General features: G+C 38.9%; 1 protein-coding gene across 7 annotated transcripts in view; it reads right to left on the minus strand.

Moving 5' to 3' along the window:
• Window positions 1-16,327, minus strand: part of tpd52l1 (tpd52 like 1) — a 35,690-nt gene that overhangs the window by 7,821 nt on the left and 11,542 nt on the right. For 3 of the 7 annotated variants that reach the window (XM_043683993.1, XM_043683965.1, XM_043683981.1), the window contains 3 exons: window positions 14,373-14,474; window positions 9,948-9,980; window positions 3,064-3,102 (listed from right to left, as the gene is read on the minus strand). In XM_043683993.1, coding sequence (XP_043539928.1) covers window positions 3,064-3,102; window positions 9,948-9,980; window positions 14,373-14,474 — 174 coding nt within the window. Of the gene's footprint in view, window positions 1-3,063; window positions 3,103-7,812; window positions 7,884-9,307; window positions 9,360-9,947; window positions 9,981-14,372; window positions 14,475-16,327 lie in introns of those variants that run through there. The other 4 variants (XR_006310458.1, XM_043683997.1, XM_043683974.1 and 1 more) reach the window with 4 other exon arrangements.

The following is a 16,327-nucleotide window of genomic DNA, read 5'->3' on the forward strand; positions in this document are numbered from 1 at the left end:
AGTTAGCTCTGTCATTTAAGGATGGCATTAGTACGATACACAGAGATGACCTTACTTCTAAAGATTAAGATGTGGAATCAGTTTGGTTAAAAATGAAAAAAAAACAGCATAGATAAAAGTCATTTGTGGGAATGGTCTGTAGGTCTCTAAACAGCGACTACACTATAGGATTAGAAATACAGGAAGAAATACAGAAGCTTATGAAAAATGTAGTAAAAATCATGGGTAACTTTAATCGACATATTAAGCGGATGAATCAGATTGAGAAAAATAGCCTGGAAGATGAATACGTAGAGTCTTCTTAGAACAGCACATTTTGGTGCCACTCAGAGAACAGGTTATTCCAGATCTGACTATGTGCAATTAGGTATGACTAATTAATAAACCGATAATAAAGTCATCCCTATATAATACTGTCGTTAAAATTGAATGTGAAATTCAAAGTGGGTCTAAGACTCATATTTAAATTTAAATAAAAGGAGATATTTCATTTCACTCAGCAATGACAGATTTCAGTGAGAAAGAAAGACTCCAGGGAGGGACACACTATCCATTGCTAACTAAGGAAGTTAAATATACTATCAAACTAAAATAAACAGTGTACAAGTCCATAAAGATAGTTGTAAATCTGATTGGATGTAACATAAAACCAATAAAGAATGACAAAAAAAGAGGAAATAAGAGTATGAGGGGAATAAATAGATTAGTGGTTCGACATGGATTTAACAATGAAAAGATGAACTAAAGTGAGCACTGGCCCTCTAAAATGTGAGATTGAGGAATAAATAATAGAGTATCAGGGAACTGACAATTAGGTGAACAACTATTTTGTACTTGTCTTTGATAAAGAAACAAACACCCAGAAATAATTGTACATCAAGAAGTGACAGGATAGAAAGAACTTAAAGCAATCAAAATCAGCAGGGTAAGGACACTGAGAAAATTATTAGAATTAAATGATAGCAAACCCCCAGACCCTGATGAATCTCATCCTAAGGTCTTAAAAAGAAGTGGCTGCTGAAAGCATGGATGCATTTTTTCAACATTTCCTAATTCTGGAAAGGTCTCATGAGTCTGGAAAATAGCATGTGCACCTCCTCTACTCAAGAAAGAGAGAGAAAAGGCAGGGAACATCAGTCATTGGAAAATTGTTGGAATCTATTACTAAGCAGATTATTGCAGGAAGCTTAGAAAATCTGAATGCAATCAGGCAGAGTCAAGAGGTATCATGAAAGGGCATTAGTGTTTGACTAATTTACTGGTGCTCTTTAAGTAAGAAGCAACATGGATAAAGGGATTCTGTGGCTGTGGTGTACTTGTCTTTCCAGAAGGCATTTAAAAATTCTCATCACAAGGTTGCTACACGAAATATGCACATGGTGTAAGGAGGAAGTATCAGTGAACAGGTGCAGTAGTGGTCAGCTAACAGGCAGCAGAGGAAAGGCATAAATAGGTAATTTTACAATTGGCAAGATGTAACTAGTAGAGTACCACAAAGCCTCAACTATTTATAACATATCAATAATTTGAACAAAGGTGCTGAATGTATGTTGTTACATTTGCTGATGTCAGAAAGGCATAAGGAATCTGCAAAAGAACACAGGTAGATGAAGTTCCTCACCAAGAAAGGCAAATAATGCATAATTAATTAAAACAAGCTTGTCCATTTTGACAGGACAAATAGAAAAAGCAACAATAATAAAGCAAAATATAAATAACAAGACAGTGGGCGGGGTGGGGGTTGCAATCAATAAAAGTAGCATATTATTTAAGTGCAGTGAGAGATTGCAAGACACTGACACAAGAATCTGGGCATCCTGGTAAATGAATCATAAAAGGTTAGTACTCAGGTACACAGCAACGTAAATCAACCATTTTTACGACCACTTGTACAATGACTGGTATCTACAATTGATAAATCAAGATGATATTATTCAAAAATTAATACTGCTAATAAGAGTGAATAAATGCTTAATATGTTTGAATGGATTTAGTCTGTTCACTAATTAATACCTACATTATAGATAGAAGAAAAGTATTGTGATGTGCTATTGTCTGCAAATTATAAGTAAATCCCAAATGAATATGTTATTGTCTGTTAAAATTGTTAACTAAGTAATACTTAATAAGTGCTTCTTATTATTTCTTCCAACTTAAGCACTTATTGTGGAAGCTGTGGTACAGGTAGGTGGTTCTAAAACAACTTCAGATATTTTCTAATCTAAAACCACTCCAGTGGAGGACCAGGAGTACAGCAATCAGACTAATTAATACCACGTTTTCTGGTGGTTAACTGTTACTGTATTCATACCAAATGGGAAAGTGCCTTTTCAAGACAACTGAAAATTTATGTTTGGTTGAAATTGCCTTCCCGTACTTGTGATGTTCATAACTGACACAAGGGAACCACTAGGAACCTTGCATTTATAAGCAGTTGATTATTATAAATAACAAATTAAAATACAGTAGTAGCAGCTACAAATATTAGTTCAGTTCTCAATGGGCCATATAATTCTTCCAAGATAGTCAAAGTCAGACCCTTTAATCCTACTTATCACGCCAACAAGACTTCCCAATCCAACCTAGTCCCATTTGCCAGCATTTGGACCAGATCCCTCTATCCCTATACCCATCCAGATGCCTTGTAAATGTTGTCCGATTACATTTTTTAATCAAAATAAAATAATTCTAACACAAGTGACAAGTGTTGGAGGAAATCACAATGTTGTTTTGATTTTCAAGAGGCAAATGATGTTAACAATTAATTTTATGGGAAGAAACCTTAAAACTTTACCAAGTCCAAAGTGAAGTACTGTCATTCTATTGATCATCTGGTTTTACAAACATAATTGATAAGCGTAATCTACCACAGTTGAAAAGCATTTATTTCCATAAAACACGACAGAACACACAAGAAACCAACACCACTGGTTTATCAAAAATGTTCCCAAGTCTTTTGGTTTTTCCCCAAAATAAAAAAAAAGTACAGTTAAAGCTGTTCAAATAGAGCTTAACATTTTAAATTTAGCTAGGTCTTAGTTACATCAACACACATCACATTACCTTGTAGTTGGCGTACTAATAGAATGCTGCATAGGGTGACTGACATATGGAAGCATTGAGGGAAAAAAAAATTCAATGTGCTTAAGTCAAGCAGTAGGTATACAAAAAGGCCACCAACAAAACAGTTACTAAAGTTACTTAACATTCAAAGCTTGATGGCAATGTTAATATATAAGAAAATGTTTAAATTGGTAGCATAAACATGAAGGGGTGGCTATCATGTTAAAATACTGCCCAGGCACTTCTTCCAGCTCTGAATATTCCATTGTTTTCTTTATTCACTCGTGACACATGGGCTACTCAGCATTTACTGCCCATCCCTAGTTGCCCTTGAGATGGTGGTGGTGAGCTGCCTTCTTAAAGTAATAAATACTTGTTACTGAACTTCCAGATAGAGGCAATAGTCCTTTCTTTATTTACTCTTAAAACACTTTATGATGTTAAAGCTGTTCTAAATTTCTTCTTAGCCAACCATGTTTCGATGAGATAGTCCTCATGTAATTTCATAATATAGGATTTCTCTTTTCTAATACATCTATAGTTTTAATGTCCTTTAAGTGCAGGTGCATCCAAAACTGCACAGAGTATTTCAACCGTGGTTTAACCAATAAATGTATTAATACTACTCAATTTTTGTACTCTGTATCTACTTATAAATATCAGAACATTATTGGCTTCAAAACTGTTATCTACCTGCACTCACTGTTTGAGAATTATATACAACTATCTTTGCCTTTCTGCTTTCATTTAATGCTGATTTCACTCCCTTTCCACTAAGCGTACATTCCTATTTCTGGTTATAAATTTCAAAATGTATTAACTCATTCATATGGACACTAAGTTGGTTCTGCCTGCTCCATGAATTATCCCCTTCCAGGTGTGGCTCGAGCAATGGTAAAACAGACAGGAAAATAGTGAGAATGTCTCAAAACTAGTTCTTGAGGTGGAGAGAAACGTTCCTTTCAAGACCTATAAAGGTGACTTTAGAATCTAGCCATTGAACAGTAATTACATAGTTCAATTCCAGCCTCGAGCGACTGTGGGTGGAGTTTGCACATTCTACCATGTTTGAGTGGGTTTCCTCCAGGTGCTTCAGTTTCCTGCCACACTCCAAAGATGTGCAGGAGAGGCAGATCGACCATGCTAAATTGCCCATACTGTTCAGCGATGTGTTGGTTAGGTGCATTAATTGGGGTAAATGTAGAGCAACAGAGTAGGGAAATGGTCGGTTTGGGCTTGTTGGGACTAATGGCCTGTTTCCACACTGTAGGGTTTCTGTGATTTATAGGGCAATGTTAGAGTGTGTGCTAGCCCTTTGAGCGAGGGATAGCAGAGAGAAGATAGTTGCAGTTAACTATGCAGAACATAGAAGTTCAATGATTTTCCTCCTACAATGTTGGGTATTCCTTTTCATCACAAAAATGATTGGCAATGTCTGGTTGCATGGCCTAACGGAGTGGGGAAAAAACTGTCCTCCTCTGCACCATCCAGTTATCCACAAAAACCTACAGGTCCCTTCTGTGAAATTGAGAGTTAATTTTGCTTCCCTCTGTGCCATGTGTTTGGTAATAACAATCGAGCACTCCTGTATGGGGGCCAGTTCCTGGTGGTGCAGCATCCAAAGTCAAATGCCAGTGGGTTTAAATATGGTGCCAGGGATGTAAATATTGCAAGCAGCGATGAAAATACTTCTAACTCTCTCGTTGCACAATTCCTTAACGAAAGCACTCAGGAGTTCAAATGCATAATTAATGGTTTGAAGAGCTGGAGATTGCCTGATAAAAGTTGCTCTGAACCATGATGGTCCAGGCACCTTGAATCTCACTTGACAAAGCACCAACAGTAAATGGGAGAATGTACCCCATGTCTTATTGAAATCTTTATGAACCTTCCTCAATGACTGCCAAGTGCGTTGCATGAACAAATTTTAATTCTGTGCTCATTATTATTAGGACTCTGAACACTTGAAGGTATCTGGGAACACACATTAATAGACAGCTGCTTTAGTTACTCTGCTTTCGATAGCCAGTTTCTTTGACCAAAACTAATCATTACACAAGAACATTGGGCTGGACTTTCCAAGTAGTGGCGATCTCACCACTCTGCCCTTTTTTTATATATAGAGAGGGCAAGAGTGGGTGCTGGTCTGGAAAGGAATTGGGGTAACAGGTGTCAGGTTAAGGTCTGGGGTCATGTTAGTGGTATGGGGAGGTGTAGTAAGATTTCTCAACCACTAGCCCTAATGCCAATTTTGAACTTGTATCTTCCTCTGGTTTCTCTGCTGACTCTCCTCATACTCTTGCTGAGCTCATTTTGTCCATGTGAGATTCATCTCTTGCTCCTCTGACCTTTTCCCACCAAAATGCTAACTTTCCAATTTCAATTTCAGGTCCTCCATCTTGATAATGTTCATGGTTCTTTTTGCTTACATATTGTCCCCTTTTCCTTCTAATCTGCCATCATCACCCTCTGGGGAAAAAATCTTTCACCCTCTCTTCCCTGAAAACTCCTGCCCCATCATTAACTCACTTTTCTCTCCAAAGTTCCTGACCATACTGTTGCCTCCAAAATTTGAGCCAATCTTTCACAGTACTCCATGTTTGAATCCTTCCAGTAAAATTTTATCTCGACCATATTACTGAAACAATTCTCAGCAAAATCAAAGAACACATTCCACATGTCTGTGTCTATGATAAACTAGTCCTCTTTATCCTGTCCGCAGCTTTTTCACATGGCTGAATACAACATCCACCTCCAACATCTCACTGCTGTGAAACTGCATACCCAGCTTCCTCCTATCTATTCTGTCATAGTTAAGAAATCATGAGCCACGGCTTTCCTTCCTTCTGCAGCACTGTTACTTCTGGCATCCCAAAAGTATCTATCCTCAGTTCTAACTTAGTTGTTATAGCCATGCTATGCCTCAATGACATTATTCAAAACAGTGTTAGCATCTCCGCGCACACTGATAGAGCCTGGCTCTGTCTCACCATCGCCTCTCCATATCCATCTACTGTCTCTAATTCTCTACTTGTCCAACATCTATTGGAGGATGAGCAAAAAAGACCTCAATTTTGTATACTGGGAAGTTAGAAGCATCGCCTTCAATTGCTGTCAGACTCAATTCTATGGTCAATATCTCCACCCCTCTTCTTTTGTAAAGGGGTCAAACTTTTAAATTGTACTATTGAGAAAAACTCAGGTATACACATGCAAGAAACACAAAGTTAAAAAGCAGTTACAGCAAGCAATGAGGAAGGCAGCAATGTGTTGGTCTTTATTCTGAAGGGTTTGGTGCCAAATATAAAGAAATCTTCCTGAAATCACACCCACTTGTCACTCAAGTGACATCTCTTGTTCTGTTTAATATTTTGAAGAGATGTTCTTTCCAGGCCTCTTCAGCTGGCTAATTGTCCCCCAATTGAAGGACTAGACAACCTTTCTTTTTGGTCAGGGTAAAGTCAACTTTGTTTCTCGTCATCAACTCGCCTGAGGTATCCACAAGGAACAATGGCCCATAGCTGGGAGTTTGGTTCATGAGTGCCAGAGAGTGTCTACATGACAGTGGCCCTGCACAGTGCATGTCTGGAGACCAAACCTCCTCTAGTTGCTCTGAAGCTTTAGATTCATAGAATCCCTACAGTGTGGAAGCAGACCTCTTAACGCATTGAGTCCATGCTGACCCTCCAAACAGTATTCCACCCAGACTCACCCCCACTGCCCTATTCCTGAATTCCTGCATTTCCTATAGCTAACTCACCTTGCGTGCACATTCCTGGATACTATGGACAATTTGTCATGGCCAGTCCAGCTAATCTGCACATCTTTTGACTTTGGGAGGAAACCAGGGCACCCGTAGGAAACCCACACAGACACGGGAAGAACATGCAAACTCCATACAGTTACCAGAGGGTGCATTTGTACTCAGGTGCCTGGCGCTGTGAGGCAGCAAGGCTAACGACTGAGCACCGTGCTCCCCTTTAGCTTTGCTCTGAAGAAACCAGTTGTCACACAGAGAAACAGCTGAGGACACATTGATGGTAGGGTATGTACTCTCCTTCTTCTATTGGAACTGTGGGATCAGTGAATATACCAGTATCTTGGCCCACTTGAAAGATGGATAAGATTCCTTGAAGCTGACAACATCAAACTTTTGGAATCATTGGCTACTTACCCAAGTGGTTTTTCAACCAGAACAAGTCAGTAATCTTGAAAGAATCTAAATCAATTGTATCTTCATTACTTTCACACATTCAACTAATAACTGTCATCTCTTCAATTTGATGGTCTGTCCTTAATCCTTCATTTGTTCAAGAATGGTCTTCTTACTTTGACCTTGTTGAAGACTTCCACATTATCTTCATTGCTAAAGCTTGGTTTCATCTATCATATGGAATACTTTCCCACTCTCAGATGTTAAATTTCTCTCAAATCCATGCCCATCTAAGATTTGGAGAATATACTAATTTCTGAAAAGGATCATTTAGTACTCCATCTGCCTCTAGCTTCAATCTTTTTCTTTCTCTTACTGTTTATTTTCTGTTTTATTAGTAATGTGATGGAAAGAACCATTTGTCACCATTCAAATGCACAGCATCATTGCAAACACAATAACACAGGAAACACATGCTAGCACAGGAAATATTTATTAATGCAGATCTTTCTGACTGGGATGAAGGTCAGTGTTAACATATTTGTTATAGTTCTTAAATCAACTGATATTTCTAAATGTTTTCACTTATACTTAACCATTTTGCTTTGCTTTGCACTTGACATATTATGTAGTATGGAACTAAGAAAGAGACAAAAGCTATATAAAGCTACAAAGAAAAGCAAATGAAAAAATAGTTAGACGTTGAAAAGAAAATTCAAGAAGGGTACACTGATGCATGACATCTAAGAAATGTCACAGCACAACACAAAATGTAGTCACTGTGGGTTATGTAATTAAAGTACATATACCTGTGATTTTACCATCCCATGAGACACAATACTTCAACTGGTAATCTAATTACATTTTGTACTCTGCATGCCATGGGTTAGTACTTGTTTCAGTTTTTGTGATTTCAGCTGTTTTGCCCAACGGCTGCTTTACTTTATGATACCAAGAATTGCCATAAAGTGTGGGGTAACTTGAAAGGGGTTCTTTATAGGAATCCTTTCCAAAAGCTGTAAGCACTCCCTGACAGCGAGCTGCTCAATTTTAAATGAGTATTTATATTTTAAACACTGATTCTTTAGTCCTAAAAGAATTTTTAAAAACTGGAAAAGGAAAAAGGAACTAAACATCAGACAAAATAAATTTACAAAACCTTTTGAAGAATTATCTACTGAGTAACTAAGCAATACAAATTGAGGAAAGTTTCAAATTTGATTTCTGATTTATGGCAAATTGGATAAGTTCAACTAGTGGACCAGTGTGATGCCATTTTGATCTTCTGTACTAAATGTTCATGACAGGAAACCGTGCAAATTCCTACTCATCAATTAGCAGCATTCCTTGGGAAATGCCCTTTTCCTTGATTAGCTCCTATAGGTGAGATCAGGATGAGGTTCAGAGATGACATTCAAAGCTTAAGCTCATAGGTGTAATGGCCCAGCCTCCACTTGAAATGTTTGGCCACCTACATAGGATCATGAATCCCTGACCTGATTTCATGGGCAATCAGGATGCTAACTGGGTATAGTACCTTGCACCTCAATATGGTCAGAAAATCAGTCAATCAGATGGAGGCAGCTCTCCAGTCACTAGGAGGATTGCTGGGACCCAGCCCATACACCATGAACCTCAGCACTGAAAGCCAGACAACCAGGTAAATTTGCTATGGTTGGCAACTGTGAAGTTCTTATTTTCTAGTTCACACATGAAGTACTTTCCATTTTAAAATAGGGTGGAAAAGTCAGGATACTGACTTAATGGTGATAAAACCATTGCATTCTTTAGTCAGTCAGCCACCCAGTAAGAGATCACTGAGGGGTGGAACAAACAGGGACTAGAAAACCAGGGATACTTGATTTCCATGGGGCACATGGTGTCCAAAGAGGAAGCACCAACCCCCTAACTGGTAGCTAGGGTGTCAGGAATTAAATGGCAGACTTGCCACACAGCCTGGGTATACCCTGCCATTAATTGGCCATTAAGCACTTCAATTGGCTCAAGTGCAAATAGGCCCACATGATACTTACTCTGTGACTAGTAAAATTCCAGCTGAGGTAAGTAGGCGTTGCCTTCCCCACAGTCCTCTATCCACCACACATATCAGATTGAACACACCAAGCACAAACTAGTAGCCAGTCTGCATTTGAACGGAGGAGTTGGTGGGTGCACAAACAGAGACATTATGCAGGGTTCAAAATTCAGCTCATAGTTACAAGATGAATTACCAAAAGGTGCCTGTCATCTGTGCAGCTGTACATTAGTCCACACCTAGGAGGGGATTGCAGGCAGTAGAAAAACTTGTAGTAGTAAATTGGCAAAAAAAAACAAAATAAAAATACGTGCAACATTACTATTCTTGCCAACATCGTGAAAAAAATCCTTTCCATCTCTCTCAATCTCTACAGGCACAATGTATCACTTGATCATTCTACTAAAGTATCAGTTAGTGAAAACTAAAACATGCTCACTGCAAATTTGCGAGATAAAAACAACAATAGAGCTTAGAGGTTTTAATATGATTCAATATGGTAGATCATCACACAGAAAACAAAACAGTCACTTAAAGAAATGTCAAAAAGAATATATGGTGGTCAACTCTTCATGCATGGACCAGCACATTAATCAGAAAGAGAATGAGAATGTGGAATTGTATATAAAACATGCATTTCCAACATTGATAGCTTTTAAAAAACAAATCAAAATCATAAAACTATTTTGATCTCACCTGTTTGGGAGCAGAAGTCTGAGATATTGTAAGCTATAGTAGAACAGTCAGAAATCAAAGTCAAACAGCACAAATAGTACACTGCAGAATGCAGTAGTTGGAAAAATGCATGATTAAACATGAAGCTAGCTAACACATATACGAATATCACAGACATCAGCATAAAGCTCTCTTTGAGATATTTGTTAGGTAGGCTAGCCAGTAATATCAGAAATGATAGTAAAGGTTTCTTTCAATACATAAGAAACAAACGACAGGCAAAAGTAGACATTGGGCCACTTCAAACTGTTGCTGGAAGGCTAGTGATGGGAGATAAGGAAATGGCTGGAGAACTTAAGTACTTTGCGTCAGTCTTCACAGTGGAAGATATGAGTAATATCCCAACAATTAAAGAGAGTCAGGGGGCTGAGTTGAGTATGGTTGCCATTACAAAAGAGATAGTGCTAGAAAAGCTAAAAGGTCTAAAAATTGACAAATCTCCTGGCCCCAATGGGCTACATCCTAGAATTCTGAGGGAGTTGGCTGAGGAAATAGTGGAGGTGTTGGTTGAGATCTTTCAAAAGTCACTGGAGTCAGGGAAAGTCCCGGATGATTGGAAGATCGCTGTTGTAACCCCCTTGTTCAAGAAAGGATCAAGTCAAATGATAGAAAATTATAGGCCAATTAGCCTAACCTCGGTTGTTGGTAAAATTCTAGAATCCATCGTTAAGAATGAGGTTTCTAAATTCTTGGAAGAGCAGGGTCGGATTAGAACAAGTCAACATGGATTTAGTAAGGGGAGGTCGAGCCTGACAAACCTGCTAGAATTCTTTGAAGAGGTGACAAGTAGATTAGACCAGGGAAACCCAGTGGATGTGGTCTATCTAGAGTTCCAAAAGGCCTTTGATAAGGTGCCACATTGGCATGGATTGAGGATTGGCTGTCTGACAGGAGGCAGAGAGATGGGATAAGAGGTTCTTTTTTGGAATGGCAGCCGGTGACAAGCGGTGTCCCACAGGGTTCAGTGTTGGAGCTGCAGCTGTTCACGTTATACATTAATGATCTGGATGAAGGGACTGGGGGCATTCTAGCGAAGTTTGCTGATGAAACCAAGTTAGGTGGACAGGCAGGTAGTACTGAGGAAGTGGGAAAGCTGCAGAAGGATCTAGACAGTTTGGGAGAGTGGTCCAGGAAAGGCTGATGAAATTCAACGTGAACAAATGTGAGGTCTTGCACTTTGGAAAAAAAAATACAAGCATGGACTACTTTCTAAACGGTGAGAAAATTCATAAAGCCAAAATACAAAGGGATCTGGGAGTGCTAGTCAAGAATTCTCTAAAGGTAAACATGCACGTTGAATCAGTGATTAAGAAAGCGAATGCAATGTTGTCATTTATCTCAAGAGTGTTGGAATATAAAAGCAGCTATGTGCTACTGAGACTTTATAAAGCTCTGGTTAGGCCCCATTTGGAGTACTGTGTCCAGTTTTGGGCCCCACACCTCAGGAGGGACATACTGGCACTGAAGCGTGTTCAGCGGAGATTCACACGGATGATCCCTGGAATGACAGGTCTAACATATGAGGAACGGCTGAGGATCCTGGGATTGTATTCATTGGAGTTTAGAAGGTTAAGGGGGAGATCTAATAGAAACTTACAAGATAATACATGGCTTGGAAGGGGTGGACGCTAAGAAATTATTTCCGTTAGGTGAGGAGACTAGGACCTGTGGACACAGCCTTAGAATTAGAGGGGGTAAATTCAGAACAGAAATGCGGAGACATTTCTTCAGCCAGAGAGTGGTGGGCCTGTGGAATTCATTGCCGCGGAGTGCAGTGGAGGCCGGGACGCTAAATGGCTTCAAGGCAGAGATTGATAAATTCTTGATGTCACAAGGAATTAAGGACTACGGGGAGAATGCTGGTAAGTGGAGTTGAAATGCCCATCAGCCACGATTAAATGGCAGAGTGGACTCGATGGGCCGAATGGCCTTACTTCCACTCCTATGTCTTATGGTCTTATGGTTACATTCCCACAAAGACTGATAACTTTTGAAAAGATATTTGACTTCTAACAACCAAGTGAAAAGATCACATAACTTGAAATTTGGTTTTAGGATTTTTATTTGAACTACTAAACTAAAACCAATACTAACTAAACCCTATTTTTGTCGGCAACATACTCCAAAGAATCTCCATTTAGTTTTTACATCAACCAAAAATCTCTCATCACAATTATACTTTAACACTGTCCTTAAAGATGCTTTATTCTCTTTGCTTGTTTTTCCCTTTCTCCATCAACTAACATCTAATTTGAGAACTAACTTTCACTTTGATTCCTTCTCTCTAGCCCATGCCAAGCGAACTGTCAATTTTCCTTTTGATCATCACAAACTCTATCTGTTCAACTCAAGCTACAGAGTCATACAACATGAACAAACCCTTCAGTGCAACCCATCCATGCCAACAAAGTTGCCCAAACTAAACTACTCCCATTTGCCGATATTTGGCCCATACCCCTCTAAGCGTTTCCTATTCATTTACCTGTCTAAGTGTCTTTTAAATGTTATAATCATAACTGCATCTATCACTTCCTCTGGCAGTTAATTCCACATACGAACCACTCTCTGCAAAAAAGTTCCCCCCATGTCCCTTTTAAATCTTTCTCCTCTCATCTTAAAAATATGCCCTCTAGTTTTGAACTTCTCTACCCTGCTATTCACCTGATCTATGCCCTTCATGATTTTATAAACCTCTATAAGGTCACCCCTCTATCTCCTGCGCTCCAGTGAAAAATGTCACAGCCTATCCAGCCTTTCCTTACAACCCTCCAGTCTTAGCAACATCGCTAACTCTTTTCTGCACCCTCTCCAGTTTAATAATACACTTCCTAAATGTGGCCTCACCGAGTCCTATACAACCGTAATATGACATCCCAACTCCTATACTCAATGGTATGAGCAATGAAGGCAAGATGCTAAATGCTTTCTTAACCACCGTGTCTACCTGTGACACAACTTTCAAAGAACTATGTACCTGGACCCTTTGGTCTCTCTGTTTGTGAGCACTACCTAAGGCACCACCTTTAACTATATAAGTCCTACCCTTGTTCATCTTATCAAAATGCAACATCATGAATTTATCCAAATTAAACTCTATGTGCCATCCCTCAGCCAATTGGCCAAATTAATCAAGATCCCTTTGTAATCTTAGATAACCTCCTTCACTGTCGGCAATGCCATTAATTTTGGTGTCATCCACAATTTACGAACCATTTCTCCTAATTTCTCATCCAAATTGTTTATACAAATGAGAGACAACAGTGAACCCAGCACTGATCCCTGTGGAATACCACTGGTCGTAGGCCTCCAGTCTGAAAAACAACCCTCCAACACTACCCTCTGTCTCCTGTAGTCAAGCTAATTTTGTAACCAACTGGCAAGCTTTCCCTGAATCCCACATGATATAACTTTACTAATCATTCTACCATGCAGAACCCTGTCAAAAGCTTTACTAAAGTCCATGTAGAAAATAGAGTCTAGATTAGAGTGGTGCTGGAAAAGCACAGCAAGTCAAGCAGCAACTAGGGAAAGAATAGAGCTCTTTAAAGATCAATGAGGTCATCTATGTGTGAAACCATAGGAGATGGGAAAGAATGTTTCACATCAGTATTTACTATGGAGAAAGACATGGAAGCTAGGGAACTTGGGGAAATAATTATTGATAATTTGAAAACAACCCACATTACAGAAAAAGAGATAGATAAGTCTCCAGGACCTGATCAAGTTTATATTGTGGGAAGCTAGGGAAGAAGTCACCGAGCCCCTAGTAGAGATATTCGTATCATTAGGGTGACTAATGTTGTGCTTTTATTTAAGAAAGACTAAGGAGAAATGTGAGAACTATAGACTGGTGAGTCTGACATTAGTGTGGGTATGTAGTTAGAGTGGATTCTGAGAGAGAGGATTTATGTCCATTTGGACAGGCAAGGCCTGATTAGGGATTGTTAGCACGACTTTATGCATGGGAAATTGTGTCTCACAAATTTGAGTTTTTTGAGGGTGTGACTAAAACAATAGATGAAGGTAGAGTGTTTTCTACATGGAGGCAAAACGGAGGACTGCAGACGCTGGAAACCAGGGTCTAGATTAGATTAGAGAGTTGCTGGAAAACCACAGGTCAGGCAGCATCCGAGAAGCAGGAAAATCGACATTTCGGGCAAAGGCCCTTCATCGGGAATGGAGGTTCCTTGCTGTAGATGACTCTGGGTAATTCCATTTTGCTTTAAATTAAGTAGACAGAGACAAAACCTAATCTTCTGAATGAATCACAATCTTCAGTGTTAAGTAGAATGAAGGGACTAATGTGTGTGCTACATACAAGTATGGTAGTCAAAAGCTTTTTGCCGTCAAATCTATTGAGATAGAATTACATTGACTTTTACTTACTTCATCTCTCCTAGTTTCTTGCCAAGTGTAGAACTTACATTGTTCAAAGCTGCTGAAGCTTTCTGCCCTGTGGCATTAAGAGTCTCCTGTGTTTTTTTATATCTTTTTGGAAAGAAAGAAACAAAAATAAATTAAGGGTGAAAGACAATACTGAGGAGAGGAAAGTGAAGAGTTCTACAGAGTCTTACTTTTTTAAAAACTTCAAATGTTATTTGTCACTATATGAAAAAGAACACAAAGTCCAGATTATCCATCTCATTTAATTGTGATGAATGTGAGTAACATGATTTTCAATGCAACCAACATGTATTCATCAGCACCAATGCAACCTCAGAGGAGAAGAAAGAAAATGCTCTAAAGAAAAGACAAGTCTCTTTAAGGGGAAAACAGTTCTGGAAAATACCTCATCCCCTTAAGATAGTCCAAAAGAGGTTCCAAAACAGAATAGTGACAACAAAATATGTTGCACAATATTCTTTTTACCACTTGCATGCAACAATATCATTTGCTTCCAAGTCTTCATCCAGTTTCTTTACAGAGATTGCAGTGAAACTCCACTCTCTGCATATTGCAAATCTAACAGTTTGATTGCAGTTGCTCACCATTAAAGAATTAAGAACAAAAGTTCACATTCTGTTCTTTAAGAGTATTTTGTTGCTATTATATAAGTATGTTTTATTTCAGAAAACAATTTTACCGTAAACACATAGAAGAAACAATTTAAGCCTCTTAAAATCAAAAAAGTACCTTGAGCATAGCAGGAGGCTAATCACAAATTTATTGAGCAATCAGTTATTAAACTTGATCTACCTGCCCTTCCCCTGGTCAGTTGTCTTAACATCTCAAGTTTACTGACATTAATATGTCTTCTCACGTGTAGATATCTCCCATAGCAACAATGATCTACACATGGAGAAAGAAGCCTGTTGTGCTTTGTTGTAGATGAACACAAGATCTGACTGAGTATGACATCACATCAAATCTGTCTGCACTAATTCGCTATCTTGAAAAAAAAAGTCAAAGGAACAACTACCCTTTATCACAGTTTTCAATACTCTCATGCTAAATTATAAATAGGGTTGATAAACCAAAATGTTCAGAAGTGAAACAAACTCAAGCCCAAATTTGATATTTCATTTTATCATTGTTGTGTTTAGGGATTTTCAGTATTTGACCTTTGAAGAGGAAGTTAGTATAACTGATACAAAAAGGATTTAAGTTAAAACTTTCTTTCAAGGAGTTAGATTCACAGGATAGCCACATGCTGAAGATACAGATCAGAAATCAGAGTAAGTAATCCAAATATCTTAGAAACAAATTGCATTCTAAAGTTGAGAATGCCTTGTCTTTCTATGTCTGCAATGAAAGGCAGGTGTGGTCTAGGCCAGGCTACTTGAAGACCTCTGAACTTTTGATGTGGTCAGTCATGTATTTTGCCACTTCACCTACCAACTCGGAGAGAACAGTACATTTTTCCCCCTCCAGAGATAGTCTACATGCTAATTTGAAGTGAGAACTGTGAGAACCATGACTGTTTATTTAGTTACAGACAAAAATAGACAATAGATGCAGGAGTAGGCCATTCAGCCCTTCGAGCCTGCACCGTCATTCAAAATGATCATGGCTGATCATTCCTAATCAGTATCCTCTTCCTGCCTTATCTCCATAATCCTTGATTCCACTATCTTTGAGAGCTCTATCCAACTCTTTCTTAAATGAATCCAGAGACTCGGCCTCCACTGCCCTCTGGGACAGAGCATTCCATACAGCCACCACTCTCTAGGTGAAGAAGTTTCTCCTCATCTCTGTCCTAAATGGTCTACCCCATATTTTTAAGCTGTGTCCTCTAGTTCGGCACTCACCCATCAGCGGAAACATGTTTCCTGCCTCCAGAGTGTCCAATCCTTTCATAATCTTATACGTCTCAATCAGATCCCCTCTCAGTCTTCTAAACT

Source organism: Chiloscyllium plagiosum, chromosome 3, assembly GCF_004010195.1.
Source record: "Chiloscyllium plagiosum isolate BGI_BamShark_2017 chromosome 3, ASM401019v2, whole genome shotgun sequence".
Lineage (NCBI taxonomy): Eukaryota > Metazoa > Chordata > Chondrichthyes > Orectolobiformes > Hemiscylliidae > Chiloscyllium > Chiloscyllium plagiosum.